This window comes from Centrocercus urophasianus, unplaced genomic scaffold (genome assembly GCF_019232065.1).
Source record: "Centrocercus urophasianus isolate 14NV4802_14NV808 unplaced genomic scaffold, USGS_Curo_1.0 seq_334, whole genome shotgun sequence".
Lineage (NCBI taxonomy): Eukaryota > Metazoa > Chordata > Aves > Galliformes > Phasianidae > Centrocercus > Centrocercus urophasianus.
Genome location: NW_024884905.1, coordinates 1 through 17,871, shown reverse-complemented (window position 1 = coordinate 17,871; position 17,871 = coordinate 1). Strand labels below are relative to the sequence as shown.

The window sequence follows — 17,871 nt, the reverse complement described above, 5'->3', positions numbered from 1 at the left end:
GTGGCTGCCCAGAACACCTGAGGAGGTTTACATTTTTTCCATAGGACTATGTAGTTTTGGTCCGGATTGATTTGCCTTAGGGGCAGGTCACTTTCGGTCATGGTGGTGGATGGATCTCTGACTTTTCAACCATCATTCAGACATTGTACCTGGCCTGTAGACACACTGTCTCCCCCAGATCTGCCACCAATTGGGCAGCCTGTTGTATTATGGCCTCTGAGGCCACTAGGGGATTCAGTCTGGATACCAAAGCACCATACTGATGTGGTGGAGCTTGCTGCAGGATGAGGTCCCTCATTCCTGCTGAAAATTTCATCAAGTCCAGAGTCTCAAAATCCTCCTCTTAGATTGCCTCCTTTATTCCTAATTCTCCAGTGTAGTTTTTCAAGTCCTCTATAGAGAACCATAGGCCGGTATTTAATGGTGTATCACTCTTATTTGTCCATGTTGCACGGCCTGCAGCTATTAACCATGTAATTAATGAATGATTTTCTTTATTATGTTGGACAGCTGCACAAAGTCTTTGCCTGAGAGCAGGATGAGTGGTAATGGATGCCAGTTTTGAAATTTCTGGTCCATTCACCACAATGCTTTCTGCCCCCATGACATATAATCGGAGCAGCCACACTGGCACTCTTTCTCAGTTTTTGTCTAAACCGCTGAACTAAATCCATTAATTCAGCTGCCATGTATGGGCGAGCTGCTACATGTAGTGTGCTCTCGGCAGGGGGCCAGTGGTTGGGGGTACCCCCGCTGGTCTATCCTGCGTTTGTTTTTTTTTTTTGTTTGTTTGTTTTTTTTTTTTTTTTTTTTTGGAGTTACAACCAGTCGGATCTCAAAGGGATCTATCTCTAATCAAGCCACAAGATCCAACCTTTTAGTGCTTTCATTTACAGAATCCAGTTTCTGTGGATTCTCTTGTACAGGGTCCCCGGTAATTTCTAGAGAGATAGTCCAGATTTTTTGTAAAGGAATGATAGTATTAGGTTTTTTCCCCTGAAAATTGCACCCTGTCTTTCCAGTTCTTCAATACAGTCACGCAGTAGTTGATTTTCATCAGTGAGAGCTGCTTTAGTTATATTTAGCCAGTTCAAGGCCATCAGCAGTGGCCACACCACCGTGGAGGCAGCTGTCGTTCTTGAGTAGTGAGAAAGTTTTTGTTAACACTGTTGAAAAACTCAGTCAGGTGGGATGGGGACTCCTGGACATATCCTCCGTCCCACAGGGGGCCCCATTTTTCAACAGCACAAGCAATCCCATGATATGGGGATCCTAGAAATCCTGGGATGTGCCCTGGCAAAACTTCACTCATAGGGCTAGTCTTTTCCCATGCAAACCATCCTGTATAATCAATGGATATCAAGATATTACAATCACAAAATAAACAAGAGAGTTAGGTGAAGTGGACTACGATAACACAAAAGAATAAATGGAAGGCTTACCCTTATGCTGGGCTCACCCACAAAACACCAGAAAGAGGGATCTCCAGACAAGATCCTTCCCCACTGGTAGACAGCTCTTAAATAGGCCTAGGAGAGGTGGAGCCTGGCTCCCCCCCTTCTGGCAACACAGGTGAATTGCCTTCACCTGTGCTCCTCTGGCTGACTCATGGCTCACATCAGGTGATCAATCAGAGATTCAGGCCCTGACTCAGCAGCTACCATAAACTCCACCCCTTCATGGCATGAACCAATGATCAGGTTGACTGAAGGATAAGCTTTCCCTAATACAGAGATCCGGTATATTGCGACGCTTATACAATTTTATCGCGACGTGTGTTGGTAGAATTCAAGACGAGTGATGATTAGTGGATGTCTATATTCTTCTATGGGCCAGTGCTCGATGATGTGACTGGAGGCATGAGGTCCTGAGGTGCAGGTCTGCTCTATGTTCCATCAGTCCCATGCAGATCATCACCGGGTGTCGTATGTGATCTGACAGCAACACTGGAACACTTGATGGCATTTTGTTCCTTCCGGTGGTCCTGAAGGCTCACAGACTCACGGGGAGTAATACAGATGTTTCAGAGGTACCAGGAGGGGAAGGTCTGCTCTCCAGGGCAAGATACAGGCCATATTTCTATCCTGCATCAACACTTCCACCTGCACTGGGGCACATCCTGGCTGCCTGTACCACACCTTCTGGCCGGATGTCTGCGGCTGCATAATGATATCAGGCACCAAAGGAGGTGTCCTGATCTGCCACAGGGACACGATGGGGGTCCCTTTAGCAATGAAAATCAGAGTGTTGACCACAATATCAGTAGGCCATGTACCTATTACTGGAGGGACTACTGAGCCTCCCACCTCCAATAGTCTCCCCCAAGGAGCAAGTAGGCCACACCACTTGGATGCTACCTACACCTTCCAGGGCCATTTTATTTTATGGGTACCCGGATCTAAATACTCAGGGGCAGGGAGCAGAAGATTATTTTCGTTACCAATCTGGGGTCTTACCTGATGATCAGTGCCCGTAATTTGGATCCTAAGCAGGGTGGCCCATGTCATCTGCAACATTCTCAGGGCACTGGGTCTGCCATCTCAAGGTCTTTCATTCAGGTCCCGCAGGGTTCCAAACAGTCTTTTCATCCACCCCTGCAGGGACTGGGAGTCTGTCTTCAGGGCAGCCTTAAGAATACCGTTATAACCATTATAACGTTCGATGAGGCCTGCCCCTGTTGGATTGTATGGCAGGTGGAATCGCCATTCGTTGTCCTTTTCCTCTGCCCAGAGCTGTATCGTTCCACCAGTAAAAAGAGTCCCTTGGTCGCTCTCGATGACTTGAGGTGTCCTGTAGGCAGACATCAGTTTAGTGAGTGCCTTGATGGTATATGCCTGCTTTGCTTTCAGTACTGGATAGGCCTGCAGTAGCCCACTTGCAGTGTCGACACAGGTCAGGGCATATCTTGCCCCTTCGGAGCAAACATCTCAGTCTCATCTTGGAGCAAACGTCGCAAGGGTGATGAAGACAGACTGCTCCTTTGGCTGAGATAGGCAACCCATCGTGCCACTGTTAGTGCTTGGGCCACCCCTGTCTTAGGAAGGTGGGTCAGATCTTTCACCCACCCCTGAATCGGCAGAGTGGTCTTGACTATAACTGCAGCTGTTTGAGTTATTGGCTCTACTGCCTGTAATGCCAAATAGGCAGCCAATAACTGTTTGTCAATCATACTGTATCTTTCTTCTGCTCCGTGCCAAACCTGAGACCAGAAACCAATGGGGGTCCAAACAGAACTCTGGCGTTGCCACAGGCCCCAACCAAAGCCATCTTGAGTAACATGAACGTCCAACTCAGCTGGGAGGGTAGGATCAAATATACCCAATGCCTGGGCTTATTTAACTGCCAGTTTCGCTTGTTGGAAAGCATCCTGTTCGGTTTTCCCCCAGTCCCATAGCTGCCCCTTTTTTGTGAATCTGTATAGTGGCCTTAGCAGCTGCGCTAGGTGAGGTATAAAGGAACGCCAGTAACCCAATGTACCTAGAAACTCTTGCAGCTGCTTTGATGTTGTAGGGACTGGGAACGCCTGAACCTTATCTATAACAGCACTGGGTAGCACTCTGGTCTTTTCTGACCAAACCACCCCCAGGAATTTTACGGACAGGCCTGGACCTTGCACCTTCTGGGGATTTATAGCCCATCCCCTCTGTTGTAAACAGGCGGTTAATGAATCTGCTGCCTGTCCTACTGCCTCCAGTGAGTCGGATGTCATCAGGAGATCATCAATATAATGATACAGGTTAACCTCATCAGGTTTTGTCCAATCAGCCAGGTCACGTGCCACTAGATTATGACAATATGTTGGTGAATGCACGTACCCCTGTGGCAGGACCTGAAAGGTCCACTGCCTGCCTCCCCACGTAAACGCAAACTCATCTTGCAATTCCTCAGCAATTGGAATACTGAAGAATGCATTTGCTAGATCTAGGACACAATGATAGGTTTTTATCTCCCTACTCAATGTGTCCATTAGGGAGGCAATATTGGGTACGGCTGCATGATCTTACTTAGTTCTCTATAATCCACTGTCACTCTGCATGTGCACTCTGACTTTCGCACTGGCCACATGGGGGAGTTATATGGGCAGTGTGCAGGTCTTATAATGCCCACTTTTTCTAATTCCTGCACCGTTCTCGATATTTCATCTTGCCCACCCGGGAGTCTATACTGTCTAACATTAGTAATCCGGCACGGTTTCAGCAGGCAAACAGGCCCATGTTTCGCATGGCCTCTTAATATTGCCTGCACCGCCCCGATACTGATACATCTCTCTCGAAGTCTGAACTCTCCCTCGGTTGTCTGCAGAGCTAGACCCCATAGAATATCTATGCCTAGGATGTATTCTTGGACTGGGGCAATAGATACCTTGTACTCCTGGGGTGGGAGACGCCCAACCCCCAATTTTAGCCATGTTTGCGTGACAGGAATAGTCTGTCCCCATCATATTTCCTCGGATCTCCATAGATAATTGATGATTCGGCTCCCGTGTCTACCAATGCCATAACTCTCTGAATATTTTTTCGGGATGAACAAATCATTAATTCTGCATAGGGCCTCCGGTCCCGTCTAGGAGAAGGGACTAACATCCCTTGTCACTCCATGAATTGTGCTACGGCCAATTCTTTTGCTTCCGATGGCTCAGGCATTGTGGCCCGAGACACTTGAGGTGGCTTTTTTTTTTTCCTATTTGGAACAATAAAATCTTCTAGGTTCCATGTTCTTGTTGGAACCCTCTCTATAACCCTCACCCTTGTTTTCTTAGGATAGTTCTAGAATTTTTGATTGTCCTTTAGTTGTCTCCAGAGCTGGAGAAGGACATGGTTGGGCTGGCGGTCAATCTTAGCAAATTGGACCCCAGCCCGAATTAAATCATTAAACATTTGCTTTCAGGAGACCACTACGGGTCCCGATCGAGGAGCTCGAGTAGCCGGCATTTTGGTTTTAATTACGTGCAGGACCTCTGCTTCTTCCAATAGCTGAATATTGCGCCTAGTCCGCAGGCGTTCTGTTTCTCCCAAGTCAGCGACTAACTGGGCAGCCTGCTGGACTACGGCTTCTGACGCTACAAGGGGATTTCATATGGAGACTAGGGTACCATAGAGATGGGAGGGAGCTTGCTGTAAAATTAAATCTCTCATCCCTGCTGAAATTTAACCATATCAGGGCCATCAAATGTGTCTTCATAGATAGCCTCTCTTACACCCAGTTCACAGACATAATTCTGGAGGTCCTCCATGGAGGACCACATGCCTGTATGTAAAGGTATGTCTCATTTATTCAGCCATACCATACGGCAGGCTGCCATTAACCATTCTAGTATAGAATGGTTTTCATCACAATATTGATGACCCACATATAACCTCCACCTGAGAGCAGGATGGACAGTCATGGCGGCCACCTTGGCTATTTCTGGGACATTCACCAAAACACTTTCTGCCCCAGAATCCCACAGTCTTAATAACCAAGCTGGCACACTTTCTCTAGGCTTCTGCCAAAATCGCTGTATTAAGTCCATCAATTCTGTCGCCGTGTATGGCCGGGCCGTTACATTTAAATGAGTCTGGGCCACTGATCAGGTGGCACCCCTGCCGGTCTGTCCTGTACTTTTTTTGTTTTCTGGGTTACGATAGGACAGACTTCTAGTTAATTGGTCAGAATTGGACATTCAAGATCTAATTTGGATTTGTTCTTTTCTTGATCAACGAAGTCTGTTGATTCAGGAGCCTGGTCATCATTTATTGAAATGTTACGAACTTGGCCTACTGGAAGATGTAGAATTGGCTTCTTCCCAGTTTAAACGCCAAGTTCATACTCTAGTTTTTCAATGCAATCTTTCAAAAGCTGATTTTCATTTTCTCAAATATTATTTCTTGTTTCCGCATGATTTAAGGCACTTAATAATGGCCATGCCACCATGGAGGCAGCCAGTTGTCTTCTTTTAGTGATGAGCACGTCCTTGCTAAGTCCTTGAAAATAGTCCACCATGCGATATGGGGAGATATTGCCCATGACACGTAAGGGACCCCATTTTTCAATGATAGCAGCTAACTCATAATAGGGGGATCCCTCAAATCCTGGGATCTACCCTGGAATCATTTTCCCTAGAGGAGTCTTGTTCTCCCCCTTGACTCACTTATAGAAATTCCAAAGAAAACAGATGATATTAATTTTAGTGTATTTGGCCTGCCTTGGCTCACCAAGTGTATAATCAATGGATATCAAGATGTTACAATCACAAAATAAACAAGAGAGTTAGGCAAAGTGGACTATGATAACAAGAGAGAATAAATGGAAGGCTTACCCTTACACTAGGCTCACCTACAAATCACTAGAAGGATGGATCTCCAGACAAGCTCCTTTCCCACTGGTAGCCAGCTCTTAAATAGGTCTAGGAGAGTTGGAGCCTACCTCCACCCCTTCTGGCAGCACAGGTGAATTGCTTTCACCTGTGCTCCTCTGGCTGACTCATGGCTCGCCTCAGGTGATCAATCAGGCTGTGACTCAGTAGTTCCCTTACACCATCCCATGATGTTGTTCAAAAATACTATGGTAATTACTTTAGGAGGTTTATAATTGAGTACCTTTAAAGATATTTGGCTGCCTGGTTTGTCAAAGTGTAGAACAAACAAAGGCAATGATAGAGCCTTTGTTTGAGAAATAGGTGCTGTAGGAAAAGATATCAAAGAGGATTTGATTTATTCCTCCCAGTATTAGTTTGGAGAAAGGGATGAGCTGAGGAACGTGACCCTACCCCATTTGTACCATTGTGCCGCAGCAGAGAAGGACGGGGGAAAAGGGGGACCCGTACATACTCAGATGGCACGGGAAGTATTGCGGAGACATAAGGGGTGGCTCTAGACCCCCCTTCCTGCCCACTCCAGACGCTCATGTAGTCCTGTAGCTCACCCATTGGTTCAGGATGTGATCCTGGAATTCCACTACAGGTGGTATGTTGCTTCTGTGCTAGGTAGCAGCTCTTTTCTCTTTGCCAGGGTTTCAATCATGAACAAAGAAAATACTCAGAATTTTTACCAGTCTCATTGCAAATTGCCTAGAAAGCTGTTATCATGAAGAAATATGATTCTTATTTTTGGTCGTATTTTTGTTATTGCTTTTAAGTTTGTACTATGTCTACAAGTTGATATGCTCAGGGATTTTTCTAGTTATAGCTGTTTGGTTTTGTTTGACTGCAGGAGGAATTTTCCTCTACAGTTCCTATGGGAATTTTTCTGTTAGCAATATGTCCAATACCTCCTAAATATGTTGTTCATATTTGAGAAGCTGCATTTATGCAAAAGCCTGGCATTTACGTACTTGAGAACATATATTGTAACTTCAGATCATACTAGCTGATACTGTACATAGCAAGTGTCCCTCTAGGATTCTTATTTTAGGTGCTAGCATATGCTGAAATTTGCATGAAAGCATCTTTGCTGCTTTAGTAATTGAGACATGGCAATACATACAATACATAATCAGAGTCACACTGTACTTTCTGTGTAGGTATTCTTTGTTGTCTTCCATAAAGTACTTTGAGTGGAATTGTACTTGAATTTTGATAGAAGGTTATCGGTCTTCTCTGTCCTTTTTTAAGATATGATATCTACAGTACAGTGCTTCATCTAAGGTATTAATATGCTTCTTTGTAAACAGTAAGGTGTATATGACATGTTCTTTCTGAGCTTTGGAGCCAGTAGTGTGATCAAAATTTTATTCCAGGGAAGTGGTGGAGATGGTTTTCTGAAAGATTTTGACAAAAGTTATACAGTTGCTACACTTGCTTAAGGCAATTTTCAAGTCCTTTTTTAATGTTCTTTTTTATCGGCTCATGAAAAATATTGCTAAAAATAATCATGTTAAAAGTGTATCATTTTGTGGGGCTGCCTTACTAGTTGTCCAGGGCTGTATGCAAGCAATGGGTTGGACATGTATGATAATAGGCCTTTTGCCTCCATACCAGAGTTCTTTTCAGAGCTCTGTTTTTGTCTTTAACTGTGATTAACTGGATTATATGGTCTTTTCATCATGATAGAGAGGTACAAAGTTTGGAAAAAGTTATTTTTGTCCTCTGTGTGGAAGGACAAGATTACATCTTCCTACTTTTTTTTTCATCAAGGAAGTCTCTGTTGGTTAATTTTGCAAGTACCTTATCTGTATCAGTTCATGAAAGGACTCAATGGAGATTTTGAAGATTAAGACATTCCACACTAAGTGTTTCATTCTACTGCGCCTATTATGTTTAATAGCTTCAGAACAAAGCATAAGTCTCTGGAACATGTAATGCCTCAGGTCTTCAGTTCCCATTGTCCCCAACCTCATAATGACCTCTATGTCCTCATCATAATATACAAGTTGTCAATCAGTACTAGATCGTATCTTCTGTATCACAGGTATATCCAGCTATTGTTTGTGAAGACTTGGATTATCTGAGTAGGAAAAAAAAAAAAAAGAACAACCATAGTATGGGTGATTGAAAAGGATTAATACAGAAAGAGACTATCTTTTTCCATAACAATCATCAAGAAATTTACCATCCTGTTCTGAGGTACATCAGGACATTTTGATGATCTAGTTTCTTTAGAAAGTCAATAAAACTTGGCACACACATCCTTCTCTTCTAATCACTGTTAGTAGTCGTATTTCCTTTAGTACTTGGTGCTCTTAAACGCTTCTGAAAAAAGCAGAGGTCTGTGTTCTGAATCCATTTTGTTTACATAACTGAAGTTATACTTAGTTAACATTCTGAAGATAACTATTCTAGGAAAGTGCAACAAATCCTGTTGATTTTTAAAAACTTATGTTTCAGTAATTTCTATGCTCCTCAGGCATCTTTTCTCTTTTGGGGGAGGGTGGAAGAAATTTCCTTTTGCTAACCTCAGTTCTCTTCATTAACTTGTGCTTTGCAGCTCTTTGGATAGAAATGGGTTATTTTTGTGTATAGACAAGTACTTCCAAGCTGGTTGTCTAAATTTGTCTGGAAATGTTCTGTTTCTGGAACATTACATTAAACTCTTATCATTCTTCAAGATTTTGACCTGCTACTGAATTAATTTTCAGGTTTGTAGGTGAACTGTTATGTCATAGCCTGAACTGATGATTGAGCATCTGGTGAAGGAGGTGGCTCGCCCAGGGAGCAGAGGTACAAGCAATTGACCTGTGCTTCCCATATGACCCTCCCCCAGGCTCATTTAAGGGCTAGCCTCTGAAGGGTTTTTTTTTTTTGAAAAACTCCTATAGCATGAAGCAAAAAGATAAAATTCTTAAGATATTAATGATATTTATGATACTAATGTTAAAAGTAGCTTTGAGTCTTTTAAAAGGAAAGAGAAGATAACCTTGAAAATTACTTGGAAAAAGCATAAAGGAACCCTTTTTTTTTGCTAAGTTCCTTTTTCAGATTACTTTAGATTTTTAAAATTCAAATTTGCTTAATTTTTATTTGAGCTATTTCATACATAGTATTGTTATGTTCACTGTTAGGCTTTTAGGCTGCTACAAAGATGGTTTTTATATGAGGAGAATCTTTTTTTTTTTTTTTTTTTACTTGTAAATGGCACTGCACCTTTTCTGGTGGTTTCCCGTACCACTTGGGAGAGGAAGTTATCATCAACACATTCCAGGAACCTCTTTGATTTCTGGTGCCCTTCTGTGTTGTCCCTCCAACAGATATCAGAGTGGTTGAAATCCTCCATGGGGACCATGTTTTGTGAATGTGAAGCTGCTCCTATCTGTTTATAGAGGGTTTCATCCACTCGGTCTTCCTGATCAGGCAACCTGTTGCAGAACCCCATTATGTTATCTCCTTCCCTTTAACCCTAACCCATAAGTTCTCTGTCAACTCCTCATCTATCCCCAGGTGGAGCTCCATGGACTCCATGTGATTATTGATGTAGGAGGCAACACCCCCTCCCTTTCTCCCTTGCCTGTCTTTCCTGAAGTGTTTATACCCATCTGTTCCTACATTCCAGTTGTGAAAGTCATCCCACCCCATTTCAGTGATGCCAATGACAATTCTCTGATGCATTTAAATCTTGATAAAGAAACAAGATGTATAATTAATAAAGCTTAATAAGAGTTTAAGCCCAGCATTTCTGTCACAGTCACCAAGTTTGCTCTGATGTCGTCCTAAGATGAGGCAAGCCTTTTCTGTTATTGTACTATGTAAATATTACTTGATCTAGTCAATTGAAGATGCTTTTTAATGTGAGTTATGATTGCAGAATAAATTCAACATTTGAGAGGGATATTAGAATTTATCGGTAAACACTTTTAATGTCTCTTGATAATTTTTTTTAAGTTTACTTTTTCTACAAATGAATAAAAACTAATTGGATAAGATGACTTGTGACATGTATAGTAAGTAGCTTTCATTAAGCATACTGTTTTCCTTGTGAAATTAGGTGCTGCTTTGTATTTTTCAAAAGTAATTGTATTTTAGGTTTTTCTTAGGATTTATCTTTGTAACAACTGAGTTTGGAAAGCTATATTTGTTCACAAAGCAATCACATGGATAAAATCCAGAATTTGTCAGAAAATTCTCTTATAAATGAATATTGCTTTTGTAACTAATATTATTTTAATTCAGGGACTTTAAGTTATGACTTCCAGTCTCTAAACAAGTGTAGATGCTTGATTATACTCTTATGTGGTTCAATTCTTTTTATTTTCTAGTGTATTATTTCTGTATTACCGTAGTTGACAAGGAATAATGAGTTACAAGACATCCTTAAGTAGAAAAATCCTAAGATCATATTTAATTCTCTAGCTGATTGCATTATTGTCATATTTAAGAAAATGTGCAAAACTTTACAAAAATGAAGATTCTGAAGTGTGCTACACCCTAAGGCATGAGGCATGTCAGAGCCTGCTTTAGTCTTTTTGTGTTTTGTCCTGAATGAGTTTCCCTGATGGACTTTTATTTTTTTTTTTTTTGCACAGTGACTAGAAGATTGATTTAATTCTGTTGGCAGCTTGCTGAAAATTTACATCTGTTACTGTTCAGATTCAAATCCCTTCCTCTGAACTGCAGCAACTGGAAGCCATCTGGTCTCTCATTATTCTGAAGGCTTTGGAATTTTCAGTTTAGAAAGGCTTCCTGTACCAGGTTCATAACTACTTTCTCAGCTTCTTCTCTGTAAGGGAGCAAGCAGTGAGACTGAAATTGCTGAGCTGTTTGTTCAGTCTCTCTTTCAAAGGGAGAAGCGAGTGCTGTGGGAATCTCTTCTACTGATTGGAAGGGTTCTCTGATTGTTCATTTCTTTAGTTCTTGGAATATGGATTTAGGGAGGAGGTGAGGTGAGGTGAGATCAAACTCTCATGCTCAGTAATGCTAAAAGTTCATGAACCAAGTAGAAAGATGAACATGGATATTTATCCTCACTCCATTGATATGTCATCCATCACTACCATTAAAGTAATTTCATATTTAAACCTTTCTTATATCCAGATTATATTGAGTGGTTTAGGCAAAACACTTGTGGTTGATAGAACAGAGTGTTTGGACAACTTTGAAGAGAACTGTGAAAAATTCCCAGGAAAAATGAAAGTTGTCAGTAAACACCAATTTGATATTTAACAGTATGGTTAGCTATTATTTGTTGAAAATTCCAAGTCTTGATTGGTAGCTTAAATAAGATAAACATGTAATTTTCCTCTGGCTGACTTGTCTGTCATGTTGTTCAAAAATGGAAGATTTGACAAGAATTAATAACTGTTTAGGGCTGGTATGTTTGATATGATTTTATTTGTTGTTGATTTAAATAATACAAATACGTGGAGTTTCATGTGAGTGGAGACATCTTCACAATCTCTGAAGGATGTCAGTTTTAAAATACAAGAGTCTAAATTTTTATGCCATTAAAAAAGTCTTTACTGTAAAGTGGTTCATCCAGAACTTAGTATTGAGAATCAATCTTCTTTGTAGTTCTGAAGAATATATACACATTTATCCATCTTGGATCTGAAGTCTCCAACTGAATCAATTACAAGATGTAAATGGGGAAGTGATAATTTAATTGTTGTTTTTTCAGATCATTCAGATATTCGGATTTTGGTGTCTATAAGAGTATTAATAGTGAAATGTTCTCATTCTGCTAAAACAAAGCTCTTCTTTAGACTTGTTGCCTTTTAACCAGCATTTTCAAAAGACTCATTTCATTTTGCTAGAACATGCAGTTCTAAAAGTTTTTAGGCTATTGTCCTATTATATAATCCGGTACTTGAGGCAGTCATTGGATTTGCAAGAAAGCAGTATTGTTGGAGACTTGAATATTAAGGATGTTCTGGCTGCTGCTTTAGAAAGTTTTCATGTTAAATGGAGGAACTGAGACGTTTCCTTAATCCAATTTCCCCTCATCCAGCCTGTGTCCTTAACATTTGCTCAGCTTCCAAGTTTTCAGAATGGAGACTCTGACTTGTAGTTTCAGTGGAAACTTATTTGGAGGTATCTGTGGTTACTGCAGTGTAATTATTTTTTTTTTTTTTACATGCATTCAAAGGTTCCTTAGTAATTAAATAGTAAATTTACTAAATAATAAATAATAAATAAATATTAAATAAATATTAAATAGATGATAGTATTTAATAAATTAAATAGTAAAATTAGTAATTAAATACTTTCTAAATCTGAAAGTACTCATAGTTTTGACACAAACTTTTCCAAAGATGATGGCTACACCTGTCTTCAGGAATACTGTTCATAACAGGACAGGTGAGACGTAACCACTTGCAAATGCAGCTAACCTTTTTTATTCATTTCAAACTTTTGGTTCCAGTAATGTTTAGTTTCTTGTACCATTAATTTTCATGAGCATGTTGCCAAGTAAAGAGAATGTCTGTGGATTTGCCAAATCAAAACGATGCATACATAGAAGAACAACCAGGATCAGACAGTACTCTGAACTGTCATAAATTTCTTCGAGAAGGCTGAGGTACTGAATGAGTTCTTTGCCTTGGTCTTCACTGGAGGCCAGGATTCTAGTATTTCTCATGTCCCTGAGCCCTGCATCCCTAAACCTTTAGGTGGTGACTGGGGTGTTAAATCCCCCCCCACTGTAAGGGCAGAGCAAGTCCGAGACCGCCTCATGACAGGCTGAGGAACTGGGCTTGTTCAGCCTGGAGAAAAGAAGGCTGCGGGGTGACCTCATTGCAGCCTTTCAGTACCTAATGGGAGCCTACAAACAGGAGGGGAATCAACTCTTTGACAGAGTAGACAACAGCAGGACAAGGGGAAATGGTTTGAAGTTGAGGGAGGGAAAATTTAGGTTGGATGTCAGGGGGAAATTCTTTACAGAGAGAGTGGTGAGGTGCTGGAACAGCTGCCCAGAGAGGTTGTGGATGCTCCGTCCATCCCTGGAGCTGTTCAAGGCCAGGTTGGATGGGGCCCTGGGCAGCCTGGTCTAGTACTAAATGGCGAGGTTTGTGGCCTTGCATGTGGCAGGGGGGTTGGAGATTCATGATCCTTGAGGTCCCTTCCAACCCTGGCCATTCTGTGATTCTGCGATTCTGTGAATCTGAAAACAAACTTGGATGCCTGATCTCTAACTTAGCCCTTTTGTGGCTAACTATTCTTTTTGTTACAAAGAGTGAAGCAAAGAGATCCTGATCACACTTTATTGGTCTCAAGAGCTTGTCAGCTTGTTCATCGTTGTGACAAGCTCTGTGGAATTTGAAAGAAAAACATTAGTCTGATATTTTGATTAAGTCCTAAATCCTGATAATAAGAAGATATTCTACTATCTGTGGAATAAAAAGGAAGAAGGTTAGAGTTTATTTCTCTCTTCCTTGATTGCTTCCTCCTTACACTTACCCTGCTCCCAAAAATAGAGTTGGCTTAATTACATTTGGTGATAAAGCACCACATGTCTAGGCACCAAATAAATTATTTTTTAGATTGTTGTTGTGATCTAGGCATTTTGACAATATATCTACATAATTTCTAATCTAGACTTAACATCATATTTCCTGATTACAGAGAAAGTAACTTATTTATTTTTTAAATACATTACATAATGATAGTTGACAAATATATAAGCTTTAGTGCAGGTAGGACTTCTAGTACTAATGGCAGTAATTAATTTTAGTTTAGAGTACCGTGTTGGTAATATAAATAGCTTGTCGTTTAAATAGAACATATTATTTTTAATATTTCAATGTGTTTCTCATTTCTATGAATGCTGCTTAATTGCAAGATGTGTGGTTGGCTCACTTTTTATTTTTCTGTATTCTACTCTTGATTTTTTTAATACAAACTGAAAGGAGAATTGCAGAGTCAAGCTTTTGACACTATGTAAAATTATCACTGAACTTTTTATTTTATCCATTGAAAACACTATGGTTGCAAAGGAAAATTAGTAAATCTTTTAAGTATAGGCCCTCTCACCTAATATATACGTGTTATGATATAGACTTCAACTCTTGGTATGCTGCTTTGCTTCAAAGAGAGGAATGGAGTGTTGGAGTTATTTTAATGATATTTTGTACATTGTTCCTGTGTTTCCTAACAATAATATGCATTAAGTTCAACTGATGCACTGAACCATGTAGGGAGATTCTGTCTTAATCACTGCAGATCATTGCTTATTTCATGTATAAGTAAGCAGGCTGAATCTGCAGATTTACAGTAGTATTAATCAAAAAGCAGTTATGAAGGTGCACCTTCAATGTCTTTACAGACTTTTGCTTCAACCTGAAATTGTTTTGTTTTCTTTGTTTTTGTTGTTATATATTGCAACTGCTTTATTTTAGATGGATCTCTTAGGAATTTTAGAGGGACTTGGATTTCATGTGTTTTGTGGATTTTTTTTTTAATGATTAATTGGCACCTGTGGTAGACTGACAATGAACAATAGTCAATGAATACCTTAAAGTATTAACTAGACAAATTCTATTCTTGCTTTTAAATTCAATGAGTTTTGCTATGCGTGCACATAAATGCTGAGGGGAACTAATTTGTAGGGATAGAGGGGAATGGATATTTTTGCCTGGAGACTTAATCTCTTTATACAATTTATGACTTATATCTTTTAAATTGTAGATAAGCCTCTGAAGAAGCGAAAACAAGAAAACAAACCACAGGAGGCTGGTGGTGCTACTGGAGGAAATAGACCAACTTCTCAGGAGACATGTTCTGCAGGAAATGGGGCAAGGCCACCACTGATGGTTAGTATTGACCTTCAGCAAGCAGGAAGAGCGGACTCTCAGGCAACAGCAACTCAGGATTTGGATGCCTTCAAAAAAAAAGAAGAAATAAAGCAGTACAATGATGGGTTTGTGTGTTTTCCCCAAGAAGACACTGTTGGAATTAAACCTGAAAACCATCCTGAGATTTTTAGGAAAAAGGCAGACTTTGGGGGTCAAAAGACAGCTATCCAACAAAATGAAAACAGACAGATGGAATTTCAGAAAAATGAGATCAACAGAAGGTTGGAAAGTAAACTGAATGAGAACAAACAGATAGAGGCTAAATATGAAAACAAGCATGAAAGCAGTCAAATAGAGCTGAAACAAAATGAGAACAGACAGACAGCGTCAAAACAAAATGAGAGCAGGGAAATGGAGATAAAACAAAATGAGGGAAAGCAAAATAATGGCAAACAGGAAATAAGACAGAGGCCTGAAATGCCAAAACAGAAGACTGAAGGCAGGCCTGAAATGCCAAAACATAGACATGACAGTAGGAGGGACTCCAGTAAACTGTTGTCAGATAAGAAAATTGAAATAACTAGGCATAAAACAGATGTGAAATCTGATCCTTCAAAGGTAAAATGTGAAAGTAGATCAGATTTAGTGAAAAAAAGGCCTGATGGGCGTTCAGTTTCTGATACACTGAGGTGTGACCACATTAACCTTAAACAAAGATCTGAGGACAGAGGGGAGTCAGAGAGATACAGAGGAGATCCGTTCAAGATAAGACGACCTGAGTATTTGAGATCCTCAAACAAAAATGAACATGATTCTAAGCATGGTATAAAATCTGATGTTTCAAAAACTGAGAAATTTGAAAGGAAGCACAGACATGAGTCTGGTGAATCAAGGGAAAGATTTTCATCTGGGGATCAGAAATCAAGACCTGACAGTCCTCGTATTAAACAGGAAAGTAAAGGAGACTGTAGTAAATCAAGACCTGATAAACCTGGTTTTAAATCACCCAACAGCAAGGATGAACAAAGGACAGATGGTAATAAGAGTAAAGTAGATAGCAATAAAATACATACTGGCAATAAAGCAGAGTTTCCCAGTTACTTGTTGGGGGCAAGATCTGGCACGCTGAAACATTTTGTCATCCCAAAAATCAAGCGTGATAAAGATGGCAATGTCAATCAGGAGTCAAAGAAAACTGAATGTAAAGGTGAACAAAAGGAGAAAGTAGAGAAGATTGGGCTAGTTGAAGACCTAAATAAAGGAGCTAAGCCTGTAGTTGTCCTTCAGAAGCTTTCTTTGGATGATGTGCAGAAATTCATTAAAGATAGAGAAGATAAATCAAGGGGCTCATGTTTTAAGCCTAACAAGAGCAAGTCATCCAAATCTAATAAAGGTAAGATCGTTGGTTTTTTTTAATGCATTTTATTTTGTACACTCCTGTTCTGTTCTTTTAGATTTGCTATTCCTGTGGTTAAAAATTAAATACAAAAGTTTGATAGTTTATATGCTTGCTTATATGGTGATTTTGGGGAATCAAAGTGAAACTCAATTCAGGACTTGTTATTGGAAATACTGCTCCAATGTAAGTGAAGTGATTTATGTACTCTGATGCGAGTACCTTATGTGGGAAAACTTAAATGGTTTTAAGCTGCACTTCCATCTACATTAGTTTAATTGGTAATTTCTCTAGTTTAACATAACTGATATATGTATGAATGAAACTGGTTTAAGTGTGTCTGGATAAGTGACTGTTACTACTATAACTAAATTAGCGTACCTGGAGTGGTACTTACACAAGCACTAAGATACTTTTATATTTTTAATTAGGACCGAAATGTGTTTTTCCAAGACATGTTTTGAAATAACACAATAAGAATAGAGTTATAAAATACCATCTGCCTTTCTTATGCTATAAACAAAACACACGTGAGGAGCCTCCACAATTTAGGCTTTCTCTGGTTTAACTCAGCAGGCAGCTAAATGCCATACATCCCTAGTAGGATGGGGGAGAAAACTGACAACAGAAATGGAAGAACTCATGGGTTGAGATAAGGACAGTTTAATGAGTAAAAATAACAAAAGGGAGAAAGGAAAAAAAAAAAAAGTGGGGGAAAAAAATAAACAGAAAAGGGTAAATAGAGTATGTGATGTACAGCTGACAAGGGTTAAGGGGCTGGTTTGGCCCAGTTCTGTGACTAGCGGGGCAGAGGGATTTTCGCAAAATCCACGCCTCCAGAAAAGGGAAACACCGGGACCCCAAAATAATTAAAACAGCAGCAACAATCTGAGGAGAAACAAACTAATTTACTAAATATAGTATCAGAATGCAAGATAGCACACTATAATACAATATAATTAAATTGAAGCTAATAAATCAAATATAATGAGAGTGAGCGTCCGAAAGGTGGAAAGGCCTCACCATAACACTGAGGTGAGATGCGCAGTCCGGTTGAGCAGCAGGGAGGAGAGCAGATGAAGAAGAGCGCATCAGGTGACCTTGCCAGGGGTTATATCTCCTCTCTGACTGCAAAGCCCCCTGGGGTATGTAGTAGTTCTTCTTTTCCAGACAGGTGCCCGGAACTGGAGCACTAACACCGTAACTCCCAATGCACTACATGATGTTATGATATGGAATACCAATAACTAAAAATCATAAAACCATGACAACAGTGAAGTTGCTCACCACCAGCTGACCAATGCTCAGCCAGTTCCTGAGCAATGGCAGACCCTGGC

At 40.3% G+C, this 17,871-nt stretch overlaps 1 protein-coding gene across 1 annotated transcript; it reads left to right on the top strand.

Moving 5' to 3' along the window:
• The first annotated feature begins 10,334 nt into the window (after window positions 1-10,334).
• Window positions 10,335-16,976, top strand: LOC122166624 (nipped-B-like protein). The gene is made up of 3 exons (XM_042830509.1): window positions 10,335-10,353; window positions 11,027-11,101; window positions 15,032-16,976. Exons 1-3 carry the CDS (start codon window positions 10,335-10,337, stop codon window positions 16,552-16,554), a joined length of 1,617 nt encoding a protein of 538 aa, XP_042686443.1. The 3' UTR covers window positions 16,555-16,976.
• The last annotated feature ends 895 nt before the right edge of the window (window positions 16,977-17,871 follow it).